At 55.9% G+C, this 22,697-nt stretch overlaps 2 protein-coding genes across 7 annotated transcripts in view; both read right to left on the bottom strand.

The window, feature by feature from the left end:
* Positions 1 to 1,040: 1,040 nt before the first annotated feature.
* LOC131201445 (leucine-rich repeat-containing protein 15-like) lies at positions 1,041 to 8,914 on the bottom strand. 3 transcript variants are annotated; one of them, XM_058189353.1, is made up of 2 exons: positions 7,944 to 8,914; positions 1,041 to 5,031 (listed from the first exon to the last, which is right to left on the bottom strand). In XM_058189353.1, exon 2 carries the CDS (start codon positions 5,024 to 5,026, stop codon positions 3,284 to 3,286), a length of 1,743 nt encoding a protein of 580 aa, XP_058045336.1. In that variant the 5' UTR covers positions 5,027 to 5,031; positions 7,944 to 8,914; the 3' UTR covers positions 1,041 to 3,283. The 3 variants fall into 3 exon arrangements, with proteins under 3 accessions (XP_058045336.1, XP_058045337.1, XP_058045339.1); XM_058189354.1 differs by lacking the exon at positions 7,944 to 8,914 and adding an exon at positions 7,033 to 7,161; XM_058189356.1 differs by lacking the exon at positions 7,944 to 8,914 and adding an exon at positions 5,710 to 6,592.
* Positions 8,915 to 16,044: 7,130 nt separating this feature from the next.
* Positions 16,045 to 22,697, bottom strand: part of ATP13A3 (ATPase 13A3) — a 46,724-nt gene continuing 40,071 nt past the window's right edge. For 3 of the 4 annotated variants that reach the window (XM_058187344.1, XM_058187342.1, XM_058187346.1), the window contains 7 exons: positions 21,982 to 22,054; positions 21,363 to 21,540; positions 19,839 to 20,020; positions 19,525 to 19,613; positions 19,177 to 19,257; positions 18,636 to 18,755; positions 16,045 to 18,113 (listed from right to left, as the gene is read on the bottom strand). In XM_058187344.1, the coding sequence (XP_058043327.1) occupies positions 17,916 to 18,113; positions 18,636 to 18,755; positions 19,177 to 19,257; positions 19,525 to 19,613; positions 19,839 to 20,020; positions 21,363 to 21,540; positions 21,982 to 22,054 (921 nt within the window). In that variant the 3' untranslated portion in view covers positions 16,045 to 17,915. The remainder of the gene's footprint in view (positions 18,114 to 18,635; positions 18,756 to 19,176; positions 19,258 to 19,524; positions 19,614 to 19,838; positions 20,021 to 21,362; positions 21,541 to 21,981; positions 22,055 to 22,697) is intronic. The other variant, XM_058187343.1, reaches the window with a different exon arrangement.

Below are 22,697 nucleotides of genomic sequence, written 5' to 3' on the forward strand. Positions count from 1 at the left end.
AGCCCAGCATAGCAGGGAGGAGAACGCCTCCCCTAACGCACAGCTCAGGCCCTGCTCCCCAGATGCTCACTTACCTTCTGTGTGACCAGATGCCCAAGGAAGCCCCCCCACTGTTTATCCCCTGCCTCCATCAGCAGGCTCGGTCAACAGGCTGGCTGAGTCAGTGACCCACTGGGCAGAGGCAGCTGCAGGACTTTGCTTTCCAGAGATTGGGACAAAGGCTGGCAGCCTTGGAAGGGGAGCAGGGTGGGCACTGGCCTCTCAGTCAACAACTGCAGCAGCAAGGGACCCTCCCCTTGAGGGAGGGAGGGGGAGAGGCACTGAGGCCTGGCCTCCAATCGCTGAACACTTCTGGGGCAGCTGCATGGCCTTTGGGCAGCCCACACTGGAAACAATTGTAGGTTCACCAGGCACCCATAAAGCCCCAGCAGTAGCTTCCCCAGATCCTTAAGTCCTCAAGCGTTTGGGAGCCCCAGTGGGGCAGGTGGCTGGCCCCCTGAGCCCAGGAAGGGAGCAGGATGGCCTCCTCTGGTGAGGGCTACCCACTTCTGGGTCGCCTGTCTCGCCTGGTTCTTTTGGTAGGAGCTCTCGGTGGCTGTGTTCATACAACTGGGTCTATCGACCCTGATAGGTGAGCTTGGCACAGAAGATATTTCCTGTAGCTTGGCACATCCTGCATTTGTTTGATTTTTTTCAACAAAGTGGAGTCAGGTTAAATATGTTGTGTGAATGCCATTATGTCTGCCCAATTCTGTCAACCAAGGATTGCCCTCCTTCCTATGGAAGGGAGGAGGAGGAGGAAGAGGCGTGCTCTTTGGCCATGTTCACCCCACCTCACCTGTGACACACACACACACACACACACACACACACACACACACCTGGGCTGTAACCCCTGGCTGCCTTCCCCTGATCCCCAGGGGCCTGGGGGTGGCCAGGCATCCTAGTAGCCTTTGGGGAAAGTTTGTGTGTGTGTGTGTGTGTGTCCCTTCTGCTTCAGAAGTCAGGAATGCCTCTTCTCTTACCTGGCCAAACACAACCCAGGGCCAGAAACGAGTATAGGAATGGGGGAGGAGTGTCTTTTGGTGGGTGTAGTTGTTTCCATGTTTTCTTTCTTGCTGGAAGAGTGGGAAAATGGGGTGGGGGAGTGTTCTACAGGAGAGCCTAAAGCAGCTTAGAAGTAATGGGCCCTTCCTCCTTCCTCCCCTTTCAACTCCCCACTTTATCTCCTGGGGTCTGTGGGTTGTTCTGATGTTCATCCCAGTCCAGAGGGGCAGGCTGAGTGATTTGGGCTTCCCAACACAGATCTCCCTTGGTTGCTTCCTGCTTTACAGAGGAAAGAGTCTCTTCTGCCACTGGCAACACAGGAAACACACGCACACACCTCTTCTTCCTGGGTTTGGAACTTTGTGCTGGCCTCCCTGCACTGCAGGGGGCTCTCTCCTTCCTGGAACTGCTGTGGCCCCCCCAGACTCAGGGATGGCGGGCAGCCCCAGAGCCATCCCTGATGGGTGGGCGAGTGGATTCTCCCAGGCACTCTTCCGCTGTAGACACCCCACCTTGCCCAGCTCTGTCCAGTGGCCATTCTGGCTGGGCAGTGCTAGTCATGCTGTGAAGCGCGTGGGCGGGGTGGTGGTGGTGGTGAAGGTTGGTGCTGCTCTTCATAGGAAAAAGAGCCGCTGCTGGGGACTCACTTGATTTAACTTTTATGAGGTGTGAACCAGGTGAAGCTGCAGCTGAGATTGATTTGACTGCGGGGGTGGGGCAGGCGGAGGTGTACACACCAAGACCTTGAGTTTGAGGCCAAACTCTCAGCCAGGCTTGGCAGCCATGGGAGGGGGGTAGTTGGGGGCATAAGTGCATCTCCTGGCATTATCCATGTGCTGGATAAAGACGTTCAAGCTGGCCCAGAGGAGAGGGAAAATTGGGGTGCTTGCTATCTGAAAACACACACCCCCAGTCACCCACCCAACCAGCAGTCCAACTTAATGCTGTGCTGAGTTTCTTGGGCGACTTCTGAGTCCCTCTGTCCCCCTCCCATCCCCCACCTGGGCTCAGGAGAAGAGGACGTTTTTAACGCGCGGGGCCAGGTCGGGGAAGGCAATGCAGAAAAGGGGTGGGCGTCAGATGAAGCGAGAAGAGCAGCTTTAATAGGCCCGGGCACTATCCACAGCCGCTCTACCAGGCTCGTCTGCTCCCTCCCAGAGCTGCCCCCGTCCCCCACCCGAACCAAGTCTCCTGCCGCGAAGGCGCTACAGTCGTTGCGGGCCACTCTTAGCCGGCGGAACTGCCAGGCTGGGGCGCCGGAGAAGGCGCGTCCCGCCTGTCTCAGCCTTTCCGGGTTCACTGGCGGAATGTCTGTCGGATTCCGTGTTCCCCAGAAATGCAAAACGCATTCGAGCGTCACGAACCGCTGCTGGGGAAACTTTCCGCGCCTCGGAGCCGGCCGTTCACCGTAGCAGCGCCCGCGAACCTTTCAGTCCTCGGCTCCTGGGGAACCGGTCTGCTGTAGTCCCGAAACTGGCGCTTCGCCTTCCGCAACATCCAATCAGTCGGGGTTACTGGGCCGAGACGCAGCCCGGTCCTCTTCCTATGGAAGCCAGATGAGTCTGGAGCGCCGTCCTGGCCTGAGAAGCAGTGGTAGAGCCTCGGGCCTTTCTCAACTAGGACGAGACTGCTAATTGCCAGGCCGGTTCTCATTTGGTCAGCCACGGGGCGTCGGGGGGAGGGGAGTCTTCCTCCCTAGATGGAATCTGCTGACTTTCTGTGCGCCTCTATAGGAAACGTGCAAGTGGCGCCACCCCTGGGCCATCCCAGCCCGCCCCAGAAGCCCTTTGCCGGCCTTTGGTCGGTGGTGACCCGTGTAAGCTCCGACCGTTTGAGATCGACGGTTCAGGAATCAAGCGCCTTTTTGGAGACGGGAGGGCTTGCATGGGGGTCCTGCCCCTTCGAACAGCCCAGACTTGCGGCCTGCGTGAAGAAAGTGCGGGTCCGGATTGGCACCTCTTCCTAAGTACCTCAAACTGTCCCTACTTCCGTCCTGCTGCGAATCCGGCCCTGGGCGTCCCTCGGCCAAAGGTGCGCAACCTGCCTCAAAGAAGCGCCGAGCGAAGCAGCGCCGTCCGTCTGGGCACAGATCCCCGGGGCAAAAGTCGGGTAGTAACGCCTAGAGCTGTGGCGCGCGGGTCCGCTGCTGAGCCTGTGCCGGGGCTGGCGTGGTGGAGCGGGTGAAGGCGTGAGTGCTGGAAGAAACGGCGCGAACCCAGCCAGGCCCATGGCGGAACTAGGCTTTGGCCGGGACAGAGCGCTTCCGCCTGGAGCCATAGACGCCCGCCGCCAGCACTATCCCCAGGAGCAAGGCAGAGCCCACCACGAGGCAAGTGACTACGACACCTGTCTGGGTGCGGGTCAGGCCCCAAATCCCGCCTCCCCCTCGCCCCGCTTCGGGGAGCTCCTCCGGGAACCCATGCGCGATCTCTGCGTTGCCCGGCTCGCTATCCAGTGTCGGCTGCCAGAGTTCAGGCGAAAGCGTCTCCAGCGTCGGCTGACTCTCCGAAGGGGGCTCGGTGCGGCTCCAGATGGTACTCCAGCCCTCCGGCAGTGCGGAAGTCTTGGGATCGAAGGTTGTGGCTTCTGGCTCCAGCAGGGACTTGCCCAGCTGCCAAGGCGGGGCGGCGCAGCGGGGATGGCGGCTTTCCCCGCCGAGCCTGGACCTGTTATCCCGCAGCCAGCGTCGGAGCGACCGAAGGGCGGGGTCGCAACGCCAGGGGTTGTAGTGCAATTGGAGGTCGCGCAGCTCCGGCAGCCCGTCGAAGATGCCTACCGGAAGCTCCTCCAGCGAGTTGTTCTGCAGTTGAAGGGCGCGCAGGCCGGGGGTCCCCTGGAAGAGATGCGTCGGCAAGGCGGCCAGCCGATTGCTGTGCAAGGAGAGGTTCCGCAGCGAAGTCAGGCCGCTCAAGAGCTCCCGGTCCAGCGTGGCCAGTCGGTTGGAGTGCAGGGCGAGCTCCTCCAGGCTCTGGAGACCGGCGAAAGCAGCGGACGCGAGCGAGACGAGGCGGTTCTTGCTCAAGACTAGGATCTGTAGCGCGGTGAGATTGGCCAGAGCGTGGCTGGGCAGCGAGGCCAGCTGGTTGTCGGCCAGCCGGAGCTCTCGCAGTTGCGGCATTGGGCCGAAAGTGCCCGGGCGCAGCTCGCGTAGGGCATTTCCGAAGAGCGAGAGCCGCGAGAGCTCGGGCAGGCCCAGCAGGAGCCCTTCGGGCAGCGCCTCCAGGAGGTTGCCGGACAGCAGCAGCTTCTGCAGCCTGCGCGGGCCGGCGAAGAGGCCGGAGGGGAGCTGGCGGAGCCTGTTCTGGTAGAGGGCCAGTTCCTGCAGCTCGCCTAGGCCGCCGAAGGCGCGGGGCGCCAGCTCACTCAGTTGGTTCTCGTAGAGGCGCAGCACCTGCAGGCGAGCCAGCGGCGTGAAGAGGCGGGGCGGCAGGCGCACCAGCTGGTTGCGGGCTAGGTTGAGGCGAGCCAGATTGGGTAGCTGGTCGAAGGCGCCCGGGGGCACGGCCTGCAGGCGGTTCCCGTGCAGCTGCAGCTCCTTGAGCGCGCTCAGCCCGGCGAAGTGGGCCGGCTGAATACGGAGCAGCTGATTCCCCGACAGCAGCAGCGCCTCCAGCCGGGCCAGCGGCCGGAAGACTTCGGGCGGCAGCTCCTGCAGCCGGTTGCTCGCCAGGCTCAGGTACCGCAGCGCCCCCAGGGCCCGGAAGGCGCGGGGACTGAGGCGCTCCAGCAGGTTCTTCTCCATCCGCAGGGCGAGCAGCTGCGAGGCGTTGCCGAAGGCCGTGGGGCCCAGAGCGACCAGGCGCGTGTTGACCACCTGCAGGCTCATGGCCTTGCCGGGCAGCGGCGCTGGCATCTCCGTGACCTCAGCGCCCGAGCACTCCACCTGGGCCGTCCTAGAGCAGGAGCACCAGCGGGGGCAGCCGCCGCCCCACAGGACCGACGGCAGGAAGCTCAGGAGGAGGACAGAGCGGAGCGCCATGTTGCCTGCGGAGAAAGAGAAACTGGCGTGAGACCCGACTCTAGGCTGTCCCGCACGGAGCGGGTACCCTCTCTTCTCACGCCCTACTGGCAGAGAGGCAGCCTGGAGCCTTCCGGGCAGCTGGGGAGTCTGGCGGGGCAGTTCCGGGCTGCCCCTCCCTCCCGGCCTGATGCTGCTAAATGGTAGCAAAAGTGCAGGGAGAGGGTTTCCTGTGTCCCCCCCCCATCCTAGCCCTGTTTCCTAGCACTTGGCCTCCAAGGCCCCCTCCTGACTCGATATCCCCCACCTGTCTGCCCCTCACTATGGAAGGCTCTGGATTAGTCCGGCCGGCTGAGCGAGGGAAGGAGAGTGGATTCCAGCCGAGCAAGGTTGGTTTGTGGAACACAGCTTAGTTGGTAAAGCCTTTTCTTATCCCTGGCGTGTGTAATCTATTAAGGGCAACAAGTGGAGAAAATCCACGATCCTTCTTGGTGGGCCGGAGATCTCTGTCCATAAAAGCCGAATGGCTAAAAAGTAGAGCCCTCCCAAAGAACAGCCAATCTTAGGGATGGAGGACCACTAACAGCTCCTGCAGCGCTAATACTCCCATCTTTTGGGCCAAGAATGAGAGGTCGGAGCCCCAGGGAAAATCCGCGCCCTGGAAGAACCATGCCCGGTGGCAGACTAGGCCCAAATATGCTTACGTGGGCAGCGATTGCGCAAATCCAATGAACTGCCTATCAGCAGAACCGAGCAGGAAAGTTGGCCGCTTGGGTTCGAGGCCCGAGTGCTGCCTGACGGGCTGAGGAGTCCAGCCCGCCTCGCATGCAAATGCGATTAAATGGGGACTTCTTCGGTGGGAAGGTAATAGCGTCCCGTGCCCCTCGACATATAACCATGCTGGCCATATGACCGCGGAAAGGGTCTTCCGGGACAACGGAAGCTCCCTTGGGCAAGAAATGGATATGAACAGCGCTCCCTGGAGTCAGATACGACTGGACAAGGGAAGCCTTCATCTTTACGGCGGAATGGGGGCCGTTAGATGATCAGATTGCCTGATTTGCACGCAACATAAGCGGGACGGGACAGTTAGAGGACAGGTTTGAGATTCAGACGGAACCAGGCAACCTGGAACCACAAGTAGAAATCAGTAAGAGGAATTCTTACTATAAGAGAAGTCTTATAGACCAACCCTGCTCTCTGCCGACAGGAGGGGCTGCTGAGCTTTGGGCAAAGGAGGAGATCCCCTTTCCTCTCTGGGAGACGGCCAAACTCTGCCGGCCTCCTTAAGTCACTCCAGGTAGCTTGGCCGAAACTTCTCCGAACCTCTGCTCTGACAGGATCTGTCCTTGTCATATGATGCGTGGGTCTGGCAGGAGAATCTGGGCAGAGGGACCGCGGCTGGTCTCTGGCGGGTGCTCCTGAGGGTGGTTGGTTGCCTCCTCCCGGAGTGCAGAACAAGAGAGGGGGCGACGGAGGTCCCCATCTCAGAGGCCTGGCTATGCCCACCTTCCCGTCAGGCTGTCCTTTTCAGCGCGCCTTCCCCACAGCCTGCCATTGGAAACGCTGAGCGAAGCCTTTGCGGCCACCATAGTTTGGACTACCCTCTAGTCCATGGAGGGAGGGAGGGAGGGAGGGAGGAAGGAAGCGGATGGGGGAGGCATCGGAGCAGCGCCCCACACACACACATTCGCGACGGGTGAGGTCATGGGAGCTGCTGAGCGCAGAGCCAACCCGCAAAAACAGCAGCCGCCGGGCGACGTGTGGTTCAGACGCTCGACTCGCGATGTTCGGCCTGCCCGAGGGAGGGAAAGGCAGGGTACCCCGCCTGGACCTTCGCAGCCGCTCCGTCGGGTTCGCCCGCGATGCTGCGGAGTAACTATCCTTTGGCTGCATTCTCAGGAACCGCTTTACCTGGTTCCTGAATTCGCTCATTCTCTGGGTACATAAACATTTTGAACCCCAATCGATCAAACTACGTTTCACACAGCAGATCCCTAATCCAAGTGAAGAGTCACCAAGTTTACCTGTTGTGCGAACTCACTTGCGAAGTCTGTATGTGATCAGGGAGGGTGTTGTGCGAACACGGCCAGCGCGTGTCTCTGAACATGCAGAGTCCTTTCCCTGAGCCGAGGGTTAGACTCCAACCAACCCCGCAATCCCATCCTCCGCTATGCGTGTGTTTGTGTGAGCGTGTGGAATCGAGTCGCGGGGAGAAAGCTCCCATCTGGGAACTACTCCGTGGGAAGCGGACGTCGGCCAAAGGGCGGAGGGGTCTGAGACACTCAGCTCCCCGGGCCGCCGAGGCCGCCGGCGGCGGCTGCTTGTGCTCTCGGCCAGGGCATCTCCAGCACGCCCTTCCTCTCCCGGAGAGTTCCGAGGGAAAGGCGTTTCCAGGTCGCCCCCGGCCGCGTTCTCAAGAGCATCACTCTGGGAGGAATCCCGAGCTGCCCCTCCCACCCCGACCCGCAGGCTCCGGACGTGCGCGCGTCCTCCAAGCCAGAACTTTCCCTGAGGCGGCAGCTGGGCCAGATCAGCCCACCGCCGGTTCCCCGAGGAAGGAATCTGGCCACGCCATAGCCTTGCCTCGGCCATATGGAAGCAGTTCGCGATGCGGGACGGGCTTCTCTCCGGGTCCCGCCCTCCTCGGCACTTCAGGAGCATTTCGGGGTGAGGGTTTCGTTGGCAGAATGAATTTAGCATCCCTCCCACGCCCACCCCAAGCCCAGCACTCGGAGAGAGGGGCTTCGGATCTCTTTTGTCCTCTTTGTTTGAACCGCTTTCTCCGTTTGGCGTCTGGCTTGCAGCGTAACGGTTTGGTTCCCGGCGAGCAGCTAAGGGAAAGGAAATGAAAGGCGAAAGGAAGAATCCCCACCGTCCCGTCCCGCAGCCCTGAGAACAGGCCGCCGTCATTGCAGAGGCACCGGGAGGCACTTACCCGAGACCAAGGAAAGGCGACGGCGCCGTGCCGAGGGCTGCTAGGCTTTGGCTACGCTGCGACCCTCCGCCTTCCTCCTCTCTGTATTTAAAGCACCAGCGAGGGGAAGCGTCACAGGTTGCTGCAACCGAGCAGGGAGCGGGAGGAGCGGGGAAAGAGACCCGCCCGAGAGCCAGCCTCCCTCCCTCCCCCCTCCCTCCCTCCGTCCTGGGTCTCTTAAAATGCCGACTTGGGACTTGGATTCACACGACCTATAGTAAAGAAGGAAGGGAAGCTGCAGAGACGACTCTCTTGCGTCTCTGTGCAATAGAGCCGGAGGGAATGTAGGCAACCCAGGTGGGGAAAGTCCGCCTGCCTGCCAACATAGTTCTTCCTAAAATCATGGGGTCTTTAGAGGTCATCTTGTCTGATGCCCAGGCTTTGCAGGCCCCCCTCTGGGCCAGTTCAGTCTTAGTGGCCCATTTTGATTGTTTCCTGATTGTTTATTTGTAGCCTATGAGTATAATTAGGTGTTGTATTATTAAGTGTTAAATTTGTACCCTATGTGTCATTAAGTGTTATAAGTGTTGTACCTTGATGAAGGTATCTTTTCTTTTATGTACACTGAGAGCATATGTACCAAGACAAATTCCTTGTGTGTCCAATCACACTTGGCCAATAAAAAATTCTATTCTATTCTATTCTTTGCTTGTCTGAGCACCTCAGTGAAGTGCTGGCGCTGCCTGTGTTCAACTGGTGGGACTTCAGTCGTTTTGACCTTGGTTTGATTTTATCGCTTAATATGGTGACCTGTTTCTGGATCCATCCCTTTGCAAGTGAGCATGTGCTGTGGACCCAGCCAGGACCCTGCTGAATCCCCTGCTGTGTCCTATGGGAAAAGGACTTCCTTTGGATCTCCCACCTGTGTGCACTTTTGCTGGGGGCTCTGCTGAGTGGCCTGAGTGGCCCCCTCCCTGAGAAAGCCATCTGCTTCTGACTGTCTTCTCCACCCTGTGCCCCCCCCCACCCCCCACCCCCCTGGGAGACTTTCCCTGAAATCCATGCTCCTCTGGTTCCACCAAGCTGAAGCCCCACCTGCTCCCCTCGTCCGGGTGCTCTGCTCTGCAGAAACCCAGGAAGAGGAGGGGAGCCTCCAGACAAGCCAATGTCAAAGTGTCCCCCAAGTGGAGCTTCTTTCTCCCCCAGGGAAGGCAGCATCCTTTGGGGTGCCCCAGGCCTCACATGGGGTGGAGGCTGGGGGGGGGGTAGCCCTGTAGGGGAAAAGGCGGCACTTGAAAGGGGAGTCCACAAAAGAGACAGCAGAAGGAGATGTCTTCATGGGCGCCATCAGGCTCTTCCCTGCTTCTCCGGCCTCCTTCCTGAAGGGAGGCTGCAGATTGCTTGCAGTGTCAGCGTTTCATGCGGGTGGCTCCTCCAGGCCTCTGAAATTTAGTCCACAGGCAGCTTCCTGACCAAACTCCTGGGCTTAGCAGTTCCCATGTCAGAGTCCGCAGCGGGAGAGGTGGGGGAGGATAATACTGTCCCAGGACTTGCTCAAAATCTGGCAGCCCCCCACAGTTCCCTGTAATGACTTCCAAGTCTGATTCTCCTCACTGGCAGCCAACAGCTCTCAAAGGAGCCTGGGGTAATCAGCAGGTCTTCAGCCAAATCCACACACAGTCAGTCAAAATCAACACCATAAAACCAGAGATGAAAGCAGCATTAACATGACATAAAGCGAACATCAACAACAGGATGTCTCAAAGACCTTGTGGAGTTCAAAATTCCTTTAAATGAGAACAAAGCCACAGAAAGAGGCAGAGGATTAAAAAGGCTGAGAGAAGGAAAGGGATTTTGTGTGACTCCAAGGCAGAGCAAGGGGGCCTAAGTGATCCTCTTTTTTCTGAGGGGGGGGGGAGCAAAGGAAAAAGAGCCTCTCCCCTCCTTCCTCCAAGAAAAGCAGATTTCCACGGGCCCCAAATGGCATTATGGATGCGGTCTGGAAGCAATCTTTTCCTGGTTACCATAAATTGCCCAAATCAGTTGGGCTGGTGCAATGGCCTCCTCGGCAAAACCAACCATCTTATTTGAAGGCTGTGCTGGGCAACTGGTTGATCTGCATCTGACTGCCAGTCTGGCCAGTGCCTGATGCCCCAGTCCTGCTGGAGCAGAGTTTGCAGCAGCCTCCCCAAGGATAGGGCCAGCAGTAGGAGCAGGAGCCAACAGGGCCACGGAGTATTGCTCTGTCTGTCTCTGGTGGCAATGCCCTCCCCCACCCCCGTTTCATGTAGGCTGGCAGTGGGAGGGCTGCCCTGTGGATGAGAAGGAACCCTCTGCCTCTCATCTGGAGGGCTGGATCCTCTGCCACCCCACCCAGTGGCTCTCACAGCCTGACGTCCCTGAGGTGCCCCAAGGAGCTTTGCGTGAGATTTTCGCTCTGTCTGAGTGGCAAAGCCTCAGGCTCAAAGGGGACCTTCCTGCCAGGGAAGAGGAATAGGAGCAGCTACTCACCCTTTGGGGGGTCCTGCAGGCTCCCCCTTGACTGGGACAGATGGTGCTCAGCACCCTCCCCCGCCTCGGTGGGAGAAGCAGCATCCTGGGCCATGTGTTCCCTGGCAGGGAAACTGCTGTGGTTGGGCTACTGCTGTTCAGTCCTCCTTGACTGGATTCTTCTCTGCAGGGGCAGGCGCTGCTGCTGTGGCCTGGAGCATCTCTCTCCTCCCCCTCTGTTAGCCGCATAGAGCCTTTCCAGGCAGGGATCCTTCTGGAAGCTCCACGTCACCACTTCCTCCATCCAGATTTCAAGGCCGCTCTGTCGTTGACACCAGCAGGAAAGTGCCTGTCCACATCACCAAGCTGGACTCTTCTTCAAAGCGCCTGCCGAAGGGCCCTGCTGACTTGGCATGGGCTGGGCTGGGTTTTTGCCTCTAGCTTGGCTGCCCTTTCAGCAGGTTGCCTGCTGGGGGCAGCAGGAAAGGGGGCAGCTGTGACGGCCTGAGTCAGGCACCCCCATCCCACTGGGCATCTCCAAGTGGAAATGAACTTAGCCATGCATGCCTGCCTGCCCCAAAATAGTAACCTGAGAAATTGGAGGCAGGAAATAAGGAAATGACACTGAGGCCCAGGCCAGACAGCCCTGTTACATGTAATCCACCCCAAACATCTGAGTCCTGCCATCCAGCTGTGGACTTGCAGTTGTTCATCTTTCCTGTTAAACAAAACTTTGAAGTCTATCCTATATAACTTTATATAATTATATAATCCTATATAACTTTGAATTCCTGTCCATTCTTCTTCTTGCCTCATATAGTCTCTCCAACACTTGCTGCAGATTACTTGACTTCTCAGCCAAATCGAAAGATCTGTATATAAATGTACATTCACTTACTATCTTCATCACCATGAGTTTCCTTTTTTTAAAATTTATTTTGTCACAACAGTATACACAAGCATCAACATAAAATAACTACATATCATATAAGCATATATATGAGCAAAAGTATGCAATAACTATATTAATTTGATATATTGAAAGGAAACAATAGGACAGGAATGGTAGGCACTTTTGTGTTCTTATGCACGCCCCTTACAGACCTCTTAGGAATGGGATGAGGTCAATAGTAGACAGTTTTTGGTTAAAGCTTTGGGGATTTTTAGAAGAGACCACAGAGTCAGGTAGTGTGTTCCAAGTGTTAATAACTTTGTTACAGAAGTCATATTTTCTGCAATCAAGATTGAAGTGGTTAACATTAAGTTTAAATCTATTGTTTGCTCTTGTATTATTGCGATTGAAGCTGAAGTAGTCTTCAACAGGAAGGACATTGCAATAGATGATTCTATGGGTTAAACACAGGTCTTGTTGGAGTCGGCAGAGTTCTAAGTTTTCTAAACCCAGGATTTCAAGTCTGGTGGTATAAGGTATTTGTTGTTTTCAGAGGAGAGTATAAGGTATTTTGTTGTTTCCTTCTTCTTGTGCCATATTTGTTATCGGACGTTGGCGATTATATTGGCGATCCCATTTTTATCAACAGCTGTATGAAAAAGTGCTGCTGAGTTTTGTCCAAACCAGTCCCTTAGATTTTGAAGCCATGATGTTCTTCTTCTGCCTGGACTTTGTTTGCCTTCAATCTTTCCCTGGAGATGCCGTATTTTTCGTGTGTGGCATCACATATCTGAAATATTCTAATTTCACTTGTTTATGGTTTTGATGATTTCCTTTGGCTTACCCAGCCGGTTTATTACGAATTTCCTTACAACTTTTATTTATTTATTTATTTATCACATTTATTTATTTATCACATTTTTAGGTTAGGTTTATTAGATTTCTATACTGCCCTTCTCCCGAAGGACTTTAAAATGACAGTCCAGATCTGGCTGGATCCTGCATAGTTAAGCAGACTAGCCTAGTTCTTCTCCCAGTCCTTTATCCTAAACAACCCCATAAATCATGTTTTTGGACTCTATGCATCACCCCCACCTTTCTGTATGTGTGTGAGAGAGGGGTGGGAGGGAGAGGGAAAGAGTAGCCTATGGAAAGTTGCCAAAGCAGGAACAGCCTTCCAGATGAGGGAACAGAGCCTGCCAGCTTGGCTCTGATGCCTATAGAGTAGGGGGACAATTGAAGCTGATGGGCAACCCCTGGGGCAGAGGGGCTGGGAGGATACCAAAACTGACAAAGTCCGAGAAACTGGCAGGATAACAAATGTTTCTTAAGCATTTCTGACTCTCTGGCCCCTGGAATGAGAAAACATGGGGCTCAAGGATACATTTCAGAACAGAACAGAATAGAACGGAACAGAACAGAATAGAACAGAACAGAATAAAAGTTGAAAGAGACCTTGGAGGTCTTCTAGTCCAGGGGTCTCCAACCTTGACAACTTTAAGACTTGTGGACTTCAACTCCCAGAGTTTCTCAGCCAGTTTGCTGGCTGAGGAACTTGGGGAGTTGAAGTCCACAAGTCTTAAAGTTGCCAAGGTTGGAGACCCCTGTTTTAATCCAACCTCCAGCACGAGCAGGAGATAATACACCATTCTATCCAATTTCTTCTTAAAAACCTCCAGCAAGGGAGCATCCACAACTTCTGGTGGCAAGCTGTTCCACTGGTTAATTGTTCTCACTGTCGGGAAAGTCCTCCTTAGTTCCAGGTTGCTTCTCCCCTTGATTAGTTTCCATCGGGGCTTTGGAGAATAGTCAACCTCCTCCTCTCCATGACACCTCCTCAAATCTTGGAAGTCTCTTATCATGTCACCCTTCTTTTCATTAAACTAGACATGCCCAATTCTTGCAACTGTTCGTCCTATGTTTTAGCCTCCAGTCCTCTTTGTTGCTCTTCTCTGCACTTTTTCCAGAATCTCAACATCTTTTTTATGACATGGTGACCAAAACTAGATGCAGTATTCCAAGTGTGGTCTCACCAACAGAGTATAAAGCGGTACTACCAGATGAAGCCAGGATCCTCAGAAAACGCGACCAGGTGATGATGGTCTGTTACAGAGGAAGGAGGAACCCGCCCAACACTCCTCGGGTCCCATTTGCCCAAACGGTCGGTCCTGCCTCCAAGGAAACGGGAGGCAAAGCGAGTTGACAGTGGGTTGCCTCCAGATGGAAACGGGGTGGGGGTGGGGGTGGGGAGACGGGAGAAAGGCGGTTTTGCTTCTCTGCAGGAAGCGGCGCTCTGGGCCGCTTGCGCCTGGAAGGTTTTGCCCGGCTGGCCCGGGGAGGGTGGCGGGGAGACGGAAGTGGATCCCCGTGGAGGGCACAGGTGCGCCCGGAGTAAAGTAGCGGGGAAAGCACTTCTGGCAGGCGGAGGGGCTTCCCCAAGCACGTGGGCGAGGAAGGCGCGTGTTTTGCGCCCGGGAGGAGGACGCTGGGATCAGACGCGTCCGAGGCGAGCATACCTAACCCTCCTTCCTTCTAATTTCCCGCACAACAACCCTGTGAGGTGGGTTGGGCTGAGAGCGGGTGACTAGACCAGAGTCGCCCAGCCGACTTTCCTGCCTAAGGCGGGATCCTGAGGCTCCAGTACAGCCGGCCTCCTGCCCTTGTTCCAAAGCGGCTCTTGATCGATTCCGGTTGGGCTCAGGTCACAGCGGTAGATGTCCTGACTTTTGCCGGCAACCGTGGCTGACATCTCTGGGGGACTGAGCAGGGATTGCCTGGGCTCCCGACTGCCACCACCTCCCCCGCAAAGGGAAGCCCCAAAGCTCTCCCCCTCAGAGCCTGGCAGGCTCCCCTCCTGCCCAGCCTCTGCTCCTCCTTCCTTCCGCTTGCCCAGCCCCATAGTGTGCGTGGTCCTTGCAAGGTGCCAGCTTCCAGGCGCTTGGGAGCAAGGGAGATTTGCCTTCTTGGCTCTGAACAAATCGGCTCCCGACTGCCCCATCCAAGCAAAGTAGGGGTGGGCCAACTTCCACTCAAGAAGCAGAGAGCAGGAGTGGGGCAGGCGATGGCATCCTCTGCCAGGTCCTCCACTTTGGAGCCTCCTCCACCTCTACAGATATGTGGAGTGGAAAGGAGAGAGCCTGGGTGGGGTGCGGGGTGGGCAGGGTTTTCCTGTTTCCCAGAGCAGAGCCTTGTGGGTGAAAACCCCACCCACCCGAGTTTTTAGCTGGATCTTTGCGTCTCCTCCTCGCCTGGCTGAATTTTTCACCCTCTGAGAGCAACTCCACTCCATCATGGGGCCTTCGTGTCATGATCAGGTCCCCTAACCCTAACCAATCTCTTTCCACTTATGACTGTATGACTATAACTTGTTGCTGGCAATCCTTATGATTTATATTGATATATTGATCATCAATTGTGTTGTAAATGTTGTACCTTGATGAACGTATCTTTTCTTTTATGTACACTGAGAGCATATGCACCAAGACAAATTCCTTGTGTGTCCAATCACACTTGGCCAATAAAATTCTATTCTATTCTATTCCTAACCCAGAATTTCCCTGCCATACGTCCAGTTATTGTCTGTTGCTTTTCAGGGCTGGGGGCTCTGCTTCCTCCACAAGGCCGTCCTTCTGCTGGGTGCCAAACCCAAGGAAAGCAGCAGCCAGAGAGGGAATGCAGCGTGGTTAGTAGCCACAGCAGCCCAGAAACATGGAAAGGGCACATCAGATTTACTCCAATAGTAATGGGATTGTACAAGGCCATTTACTACAATTACATAAAATGTCTTTATTACAACTGGGTACCATTATAAAAAACAGCAAAATAATTTTTTATGTGGAGCCAAAAAACAAAAGTATTTTTCAAACGTTTTAAGATGATGGGATCTTGCCAATTCTGACCCGAGGTGCTGGTGGCAGAGAATACATAATTTATCCAAATGTTTGCATATTTATACAGTTTTAAAAAATTGGACATTTCTATGCCCTAAAATGATCATATCTGAATCTTTAAATCAACTTTTCCATCATATATACAAACATTTGATTTTAGAATTTAATCTTTGCAAGCTAAAGAAGCCCTTTTAGGTCTGTGACAATCAAGGAAAGTTTTTGAGAATAAGATCATTTGCAGCATTAAGAATTATTCTTCACCTCGTAACTACTGATATGCAGCCGTAATATATTACAGTAGATAAAATCACCCAGTGAAGGAAAACCGTTTCTCCGCTGGAAAAATAAATAAAAATGAAGAAGAGGGAAAGTTCTCAAAATGGCCAATTGAAAACACTGCCAGAGGAAACTGGGTGGCAGTCCTTACCCCTTTGAGACAGCCTTCTTTCCACCAGCAGAACACGAAGACCCCAATATTGGGAGAGGATTCCTGCCCCCTCCCCATTCACTCTGGAGTCTAGGGGGGAGGGCTGCCCTGTGAGTGGGGGGGGGGCTGCCGTGTGTCAGCTGCGAGAAGCACTGGGGTTACAAGCAGCTTCCAGGGAAAGTGGTGTGCCTGTCCTGCCCACGTATGCCATGACATGCAGCAGTCTTATAATTACCATTATTTGGGAAGAAATAAAAGCATTAATAAAAAAATAACCCTGAGGGATGGAGGTGTGTGTGTCTGTGTGTGTGTGTGTGTGTGTGTGTGTGTGTGTGTGTGTGTGTATATATATATATATATATATATATATATATATATATATATATATATATATATATATATATATATATATATATATATATATATATATATATATATATATATATATTATTTTAAAATCTGGATATTTTAAAAAGTATAATTTAAGAGTTGCTCTTTTTTTCTTGAGCAAGTCTTTTAGAGATATGCATAAATAATAAAATAATATTTAATTGGCCATATATACAATCTTAACAGCTTTAGGGGTAAGTCTGTCTCAAATAATTTATGAACCACTCTGAATCCAAGTTAGCAAAGTGATCTTTGTTCACCTGAATTCACAAGCCTTCAAGGAAGTATAAGAAAATAATTATTTAAAAACACCCAACTTCGGAATTTTAAGTGTCCTTCGAACAGATTGATGCATCACATCCCTTCCAGAGGGGAGACCAGCTTGCTCTGAGGGGGTCCCCACAACTGCTCCCCAAAAGGTAGGTTTAACCAAGTATTGCTTTTAGTCCGATGACCCTGTGCAGACGCTGTGTGGTCAGTCCCTGCGAATCCCTCAAAGCCTGCTTACCAGCCCCCTTTTCTTTGCCTAACTGGGGGGGGGGGAGAGCTGGTAGGTGCAGCTGGCAGTCACGGTGGCCCCTTATCAGAAAAGGGTTCCCCCGTCCTCTGGCAGCCACCGCTTCCCAGCAGCGGGAGGTGCTTGCAAGCCACAGTTCCAGGGTCAAAGGAGCCTCGCAGGTTCTTTCATCACCACCGCCAAAGTCAGATCTTTGTGAATTTCAAATGCAGAAAGGGAAAACGCCGCATGGGCTGCCTTCCTTTGCATGTGGCATGGGGCTGGAGGCCTGACTGCAGCGGGCTTCTCTGGTAGCCTTTCCTGGTTGTTGCTGCTGTCCAACTATTAGCACCATTGTGGAGGAGTTGCGATCTTGGCACAGCCACTGTCTCAACAGGCCTGCAATTTGAGAGGTCATGTTTTGCCCAGCCTAAAACTCGGGGCTCTGGGTAGCCTTCAAAAGTCTGTCCAGCCGGGATTGCTGCCTCTTCTATCTGCCTGCCCCGGCCTTCCTCTCGGGAGGCGATCTTCAGGGGTGCTTACTGATGCCCCGAGCGATGCGGTCACAGTGAAAGGCTTCGGCTCCACTGATGGAACCGCCACAGCTGCTCTGAGCCAGAGTTCTGCCAAGTGCTCCCACCAGTTAAGGCAACGTGCTCCAGCCGGCCAGGGGCTCCCGGAGGGATCTGGGGAGGAGGAGCCCAGAGCTGTTCCAGAGGGTAGAAGGCAGCCTGCCTGCGCCTGCGTAGAGCTCTTGCGGAAGGAAGATGGGAAGCTGCCGGGGCTCTTTCCGCTTCCTGGGACAAGCCCCTGGGCTTTGCAAAGCACCTTCAAGTCCAGATGGGGAGGGGGCTGCATCTCCTGGTGTGGCGAGAGGTATTTTTTAGGGGGAAGGGAGGCTCACCATCTGGCAACTAGCAGCCTGAGAAGCCCCCAGACAGGTCCAGCAGCTTTCCCGGAGGCCAGGTCCAGCGAGCGGCAGATAAGAGCCCCATACAGCCAGGCAGGGAGGGGCAGATCTAGCCATCCCAGGGTTGGGGGAGGACAGAGGGAGCAACCCTCCCCTCCCCTGGAGACCAGCCAGTGTCCCCCATGTTTCAGGTGGGGCCGAGGGCCATTTTCCATGCATAGTTCCAGATGGAGAAGCACTTCTGCCCCTTGGGAAATGCAGAGGGTCCTTTGCGGACCCAGAGAGTGGCCAGGAGTGCCAGGTAGGCCCCGTCCCTTCAGGTCTCTCAGTCTTGTCTTGGGAGAGGGAACGTCCTTCCAGGCGCTCAGCCCAGGAGGCTGGTGGGAGGAAGACTGGCATCAGCAGGGCGGGAGGGGAGGGGATCTGTCCGTCCGTCCGGTCAGCAGCAGAGAGGCCAGGTCATGGGCAGCCCCAGCGTGCGCCAGGGGGCCCCCTCTGCTACGTCATGGTGATCACTTGGCAAGAGCCGTTCTGGCAGGAGGGGCCGGGGGCCTCCGTGGTGGTGCGGCCCTTGGGCGGCCACTCCGGGTCCACCAGCAGTTCCTGGGCCAGGTGCATGTAGCGGGCCTTGGGCGGCCTCTTCTTCAGGCCCAGCAGCCCTGGCAGGGCGCATCCATGGCAACGGTCCAGCCCCTCCTAGAAAGAGACAGAGGGTGGGAAGCTGGGCAGTCCCCCTGGCCTGACCTTTGGCCCCTCAAACAAGGCAAAAGCGGGAGGATTCCTCAACTGTCTATCTGTACCTCCTAAAACCCCCCACTGCCCTCCCTTCCCCAGGGTGCTCTACTACAGCTGCAGACCAACTGAGCATCATCCCCTGCCTGCCCACACGGGAGCTGAGAGGGGGATGCTGTTGCCCAATTTGCCAGTCCTCTAAGCTGGGGGAGAAGTCCTAGAGCCGACCCCCACCCCCACTCACTATCTGGCCCATTTGCCACCCACTATTCCCTGGAGCTTCTGGGGTTGGGGGTTGGGGGACTGCAGCAAAGCCAAGACCCTAACCTTGCCCTGCTCTCCCCACCGCAACGTGCCCCCCACTTCCCGCCGAGACCTCCACAGGCCAGCACAAGCTCTTCTCCACCAGCAGCTGAGCCCCCCCAACCGCCTTCGAAGGGGGGCCGCTGCATGCTTGAAGAGGGGGGAAACATGCAGAGTTCCAACCTGAGACGGGTGGGAGGAGGAAGAAGAGGAGGAGGAGGAGGAAGAGGAAGCTAGGCGGTCCTCCCCTTGCTTGTCTCGACTGAAGAGGACCTTCCAAAGGACCATGTCAAGAAGAAAGTTCTGTGATTTGATCCAAGAAGCAGGGAGAATCGAGAAGGCACAATCAGGAGGGGCTCCAGAACCAGAGCAAAGTCAGGGCCATTAAGTCAGTGCAGAGAAGGACAGCTGGGGAGGGGGCTCCCAGGAGGAGCGGGGGGGGGGGGCGGCAGACAGGCGCATGCAGAGGGCAACCATTCCCGCCCAGCACATCTGGTGCCTGGATCGAGGGTCCCTCTTGCTCTCAGCGCCAGGGGGACCTCCGGAGCTCCCCCTTAGGACAGGCTCAACTAAGTCCCAACTACAGCCAGGCCTGAAGAAGCCCATCTCTTTCGGAAGAGGCGGGGTAAGCAGAACCCCACCCACTTTCAGGTCTGGCAGGCCCAGTCGTGGGGCTGCCTGCTCAGCCTCCCCTCCAGCAGAAAGACCGGCTCCCATGGCTTACCTCCACCAGCATGGACACCGCAGCATTGGCCATGACCAGGAGAAGCACCGTGACACGCCACGCATGAGGCACGCAGACAAGCTGTGGAGCAACCGCACATCAGAGGCTGGGTGGCTGCACCTCCTCGGCGGGAGCCCCTGAGGGCCACGCTGGGACAGGGGAGAAGCCCACTCCGGGCGGGTTCCCAGGAGTGCCCCCCTTGCCTGGCCCCTCCCCCAGACAGGTGTTGGCTCTAGAGCCAGAGGGGCCACTGCTGTGAAGCCCACCCAGGGAGGGTGGGGGGAAGGGCTCAGCTCCCAGGGAGGGGACCGAGGCTGTGGCTGGGGGCCAGGCACCCCCCTCGCCTACCTCCAAGAAGGATTCAATGGCTGCCACTGGGTGCAGCAGGATGGTCAGCGCAAAGGCGTAAAGGGCCACCACAGAGACCACGAATAGATCTGGGGAGGGAAGATGGGTCAGCTGTCTCCGCTGCAGCCCCCTCCCCAGCAGACGACAGAACAACCCTGCCTACTCCCCCATCCGCCCTGATGGGGGCCCCCAAGACCTTCCCTGCCAACCAGTCTCTGCTGAGGGGGGGGGGTGTGCGCGCGCGCATGTGCAGCCTTTGCAAGGCTCCCAGCCTCCCCCCAAGCCAAGCGGCTCTTCTCCCCAGGGCCACATACAGTTCCTGTAGCAGGGCTGGCGGAAGGGCCGGCCCTTGGAGAAGACCACGGCCACAATGAGGTACTGGAAGCTGGAGATGAAGAAGAGAGTGGTGTTCTCGTAGTTTCGGATGTTGTGCTCGTCGTGATGGGAGACGTTACCTGGCTGGGAAGCGTTGACCACGCCCGAGAGGTTGCAGGCGCTGGAAGACAAGTGGAAGAGAGGATTGGGCTCTGCCACCGGCTTCCTTCGCGGGCATCCGGCTCAGCCAGGCCCAGGGCGGGAGGGACCCTGGACTCGGCAACCAGACAGACCCTAAACAAGCCTTTGGGAGAACTCAGGTGCCCCCCCCCTTGCCAGGCTTTTTGCAGGCTAAGCAGAGAAGCATCATCTTCATTGGGGTGGGGACCAGACTCAATCCTGCTCTGCAACACCCAGCCCCCCCATGGCCCCAACCCCTGCCTGAGCAGCCTTTCCGCCTTTCGCACTGTAGGAGGCGCCCATGTTCCCACTCTTGGCTCCAGCGCCTCAGCTGGGCAAGGTCTGTAAAGGAGAAAGGAAGCTGGGTGGCTTCACCTGCCTCCTTCCAGAGGCCCAACTGCAGCCAGGATTGAACTGGGCTATTCTGACCAGCAAAAACTCAGGGAGAATCTGAGCTTCCTTTCATCAGTTGCTCTGAGCAGCTAGGCTGAGGCACTACTGAGCGAGAAATGGCGCAAGCCGCATAAAGCGTTTAACTGAATGGGAAGATCCTCTCACAGGCCAACCTCCCTTCCCTTCCCATCTTACCTCAATCTAAGTTTCTGCCTCGTAATAAAATTGGCTGGAAAAGTGCTATTAAACTCCTTATTTTTGCCAAAACATTAGGAAGCCTTGTTCCAAAACAAGGAACAATATGGTAAAGAAGAAAATATTTAGATCCTAAACCAGCCTAGTCTCTTTCCCGCATCCAAAGTGCAGATGGTGAAAATGTTCTGTCTTTGAAAAAATATACGGCAGAAAAGCTGGTCCTGCTTTTTTGGCCATGCAGATGACTGGGGCTCTCTTCCCGCCTTCCTCCGCTGGAGGAAGAGGGTGAAACTGGGAGGGGGAGGGAGGGGGCGCAGCTTCTCCTGTGTTTTCTCAGTACTCAAAGCAGAAAAATGCTGAGAAAAGGGGAAGACCAAGCAACCGCTTGCCAAGCTACTTTCACAGGGTGCAGAAGTCCTGATGGCCACTAGGTGACAGCAAAACGCTCAACTTGCTATAACACCCTGCTGCCATCCAATGGGGGAAGGCTAAGAATGCAGATTTCCTGAATCCCAGCTCAGGGCTCCGGCAGTGAGAAATAGACGAATGCCCTGCTCCGTGGCCTCTCGTCATGAACGCGCTCCCTGCGCCACCACTGGGGAACAGTTATCCGCTCCCAAAGCCGCGGCAACCGAAATGGTTTCTGAAGAGCTATGGAAGTGAAAGGCGGGAGAGCCTTGCTCACCAGGGCCACCGTTCTCCCTGGGGCGGCAGGGTGACCTGAAGCGCCTTGGGCTAGCATGCGGGCCACTTACTCTGAGAAGGGGCTCCAAGTCTCGTACCAGGGCTGCTGCTTGACCCACAGGAAGCCCAGGACCTGGAAGCCCAGGCAGATGAGGATCTGGGACAGGACGGAGAAGAGGAGGGCCCCCGAGATGAGGCCCGAAGGCGGCCGCTGGGCCACGAGCTCTTTCCAAGCAGGGTTCAGGCTCACTGCAGGGAGTTGAGAGGGGGGGCAGTCAGGGAATCTGCCCACACCCAGCCACAGCAAAAGTCTTGGGACTGACACAAATTAGGCTCTTTGGAAGAGACTGGCTGAGTTCATACACGATGACAAATGAGGTTGCAAAGGGTTGCAGAGGTTAGCCTGGGGGACTTCCCCTCCTGCCCCCCCCCCCCCCCGCCGTGGGGCAAAATGGTCCAGGAACCTTTGCACTGGAGAAAAGCCTTTGGCTGGGGCTGGGCCCTTCAAGGAAGCCAGCAGGCCAGGAGGGGGAGGACAAGCCCGCTCGGGACCAAGAGCCTCCTCCTCATCTCTCTGCAGCCAGGTAAGGATCCCAGCGCTCCCGATCCCCTCCAGGGGAGGGGGGGGGAAAGACCGCTTGCTTCCCCAGCATAAGCCCCAACCCAAAGGTCCCAGCCTCCCCTACTCACTGGTGAAGACCAGCACCAAAATGATGGCCAGGTCGATGAAGAGGAACTGGAAGTCTCCCAAGTTGCTCTGGACCTGCAGAAGAGAGTTTGCACTTCAGAGGGTGAGGGTGGGGCAGCTACTCCTCCCCCCTGGCCCCTGCCCCCCCCTCCCCACCAGGCTGAGCTTCGTGATCTCCCTTCACAGCCCTTCCCGCGTCCTCTGGGAACCCCTGCCAGGTGGCTGCTAGGGAAGGCATCCTGCAGCCATCTTGGCAAAGGCACACGGGTAGGGATGGAGAGGGAGGAGCACCTTCCCCCTCCCCTTCGAGTGCCTGGAAGTGGCAGCCCCTTCCCTGCTAAAGCACTTCTCCCCAGAACAAGAAGGGAAGGAAAGAACCGTTTCTGCTTTTCGTTTCTGAAATCTGGATGGCTGGATTTTAAAGTAGAGACTTTGTAAAGACTATTCTGCCCACCTGGAAGGACCCCTCGGTCCTGCCCCCCTCAGCAGTGGGAACCTCTGTCACCCAGCAGCACTCTGGCTTGTGATTACATTTTCCTTAAGATATTAATAGTAATTGTACGAATACTGATTTCCTTAACTCTTCCACCCTCCAAAGTAGAGAGGGGGGTGCCTAACTTTCTTCTTGTGGTCGCTGAGTTATCTCTGCTAACCAGCTCCTCCTAAACCTCCCTTTGAGGCTTGTACCAAGCTGTGTCCTCCCACCCCCCTTTTGCTG

The sequence above is a fragment of the Ahaetulla prasina genome, chromosome 6 (genome assembly GCF_028640845.1).
Source record: "Ahaetulla prasina isolate Xishuangbanna chromosome 6, ASM2864084v1, whole genome shotgun sequence".
NCBI lineage: Eukaryota > Metazoa > Chordata > Lepidosauria > Squamata > Colubridae > Ahaetulla > Ahaetulla prasina.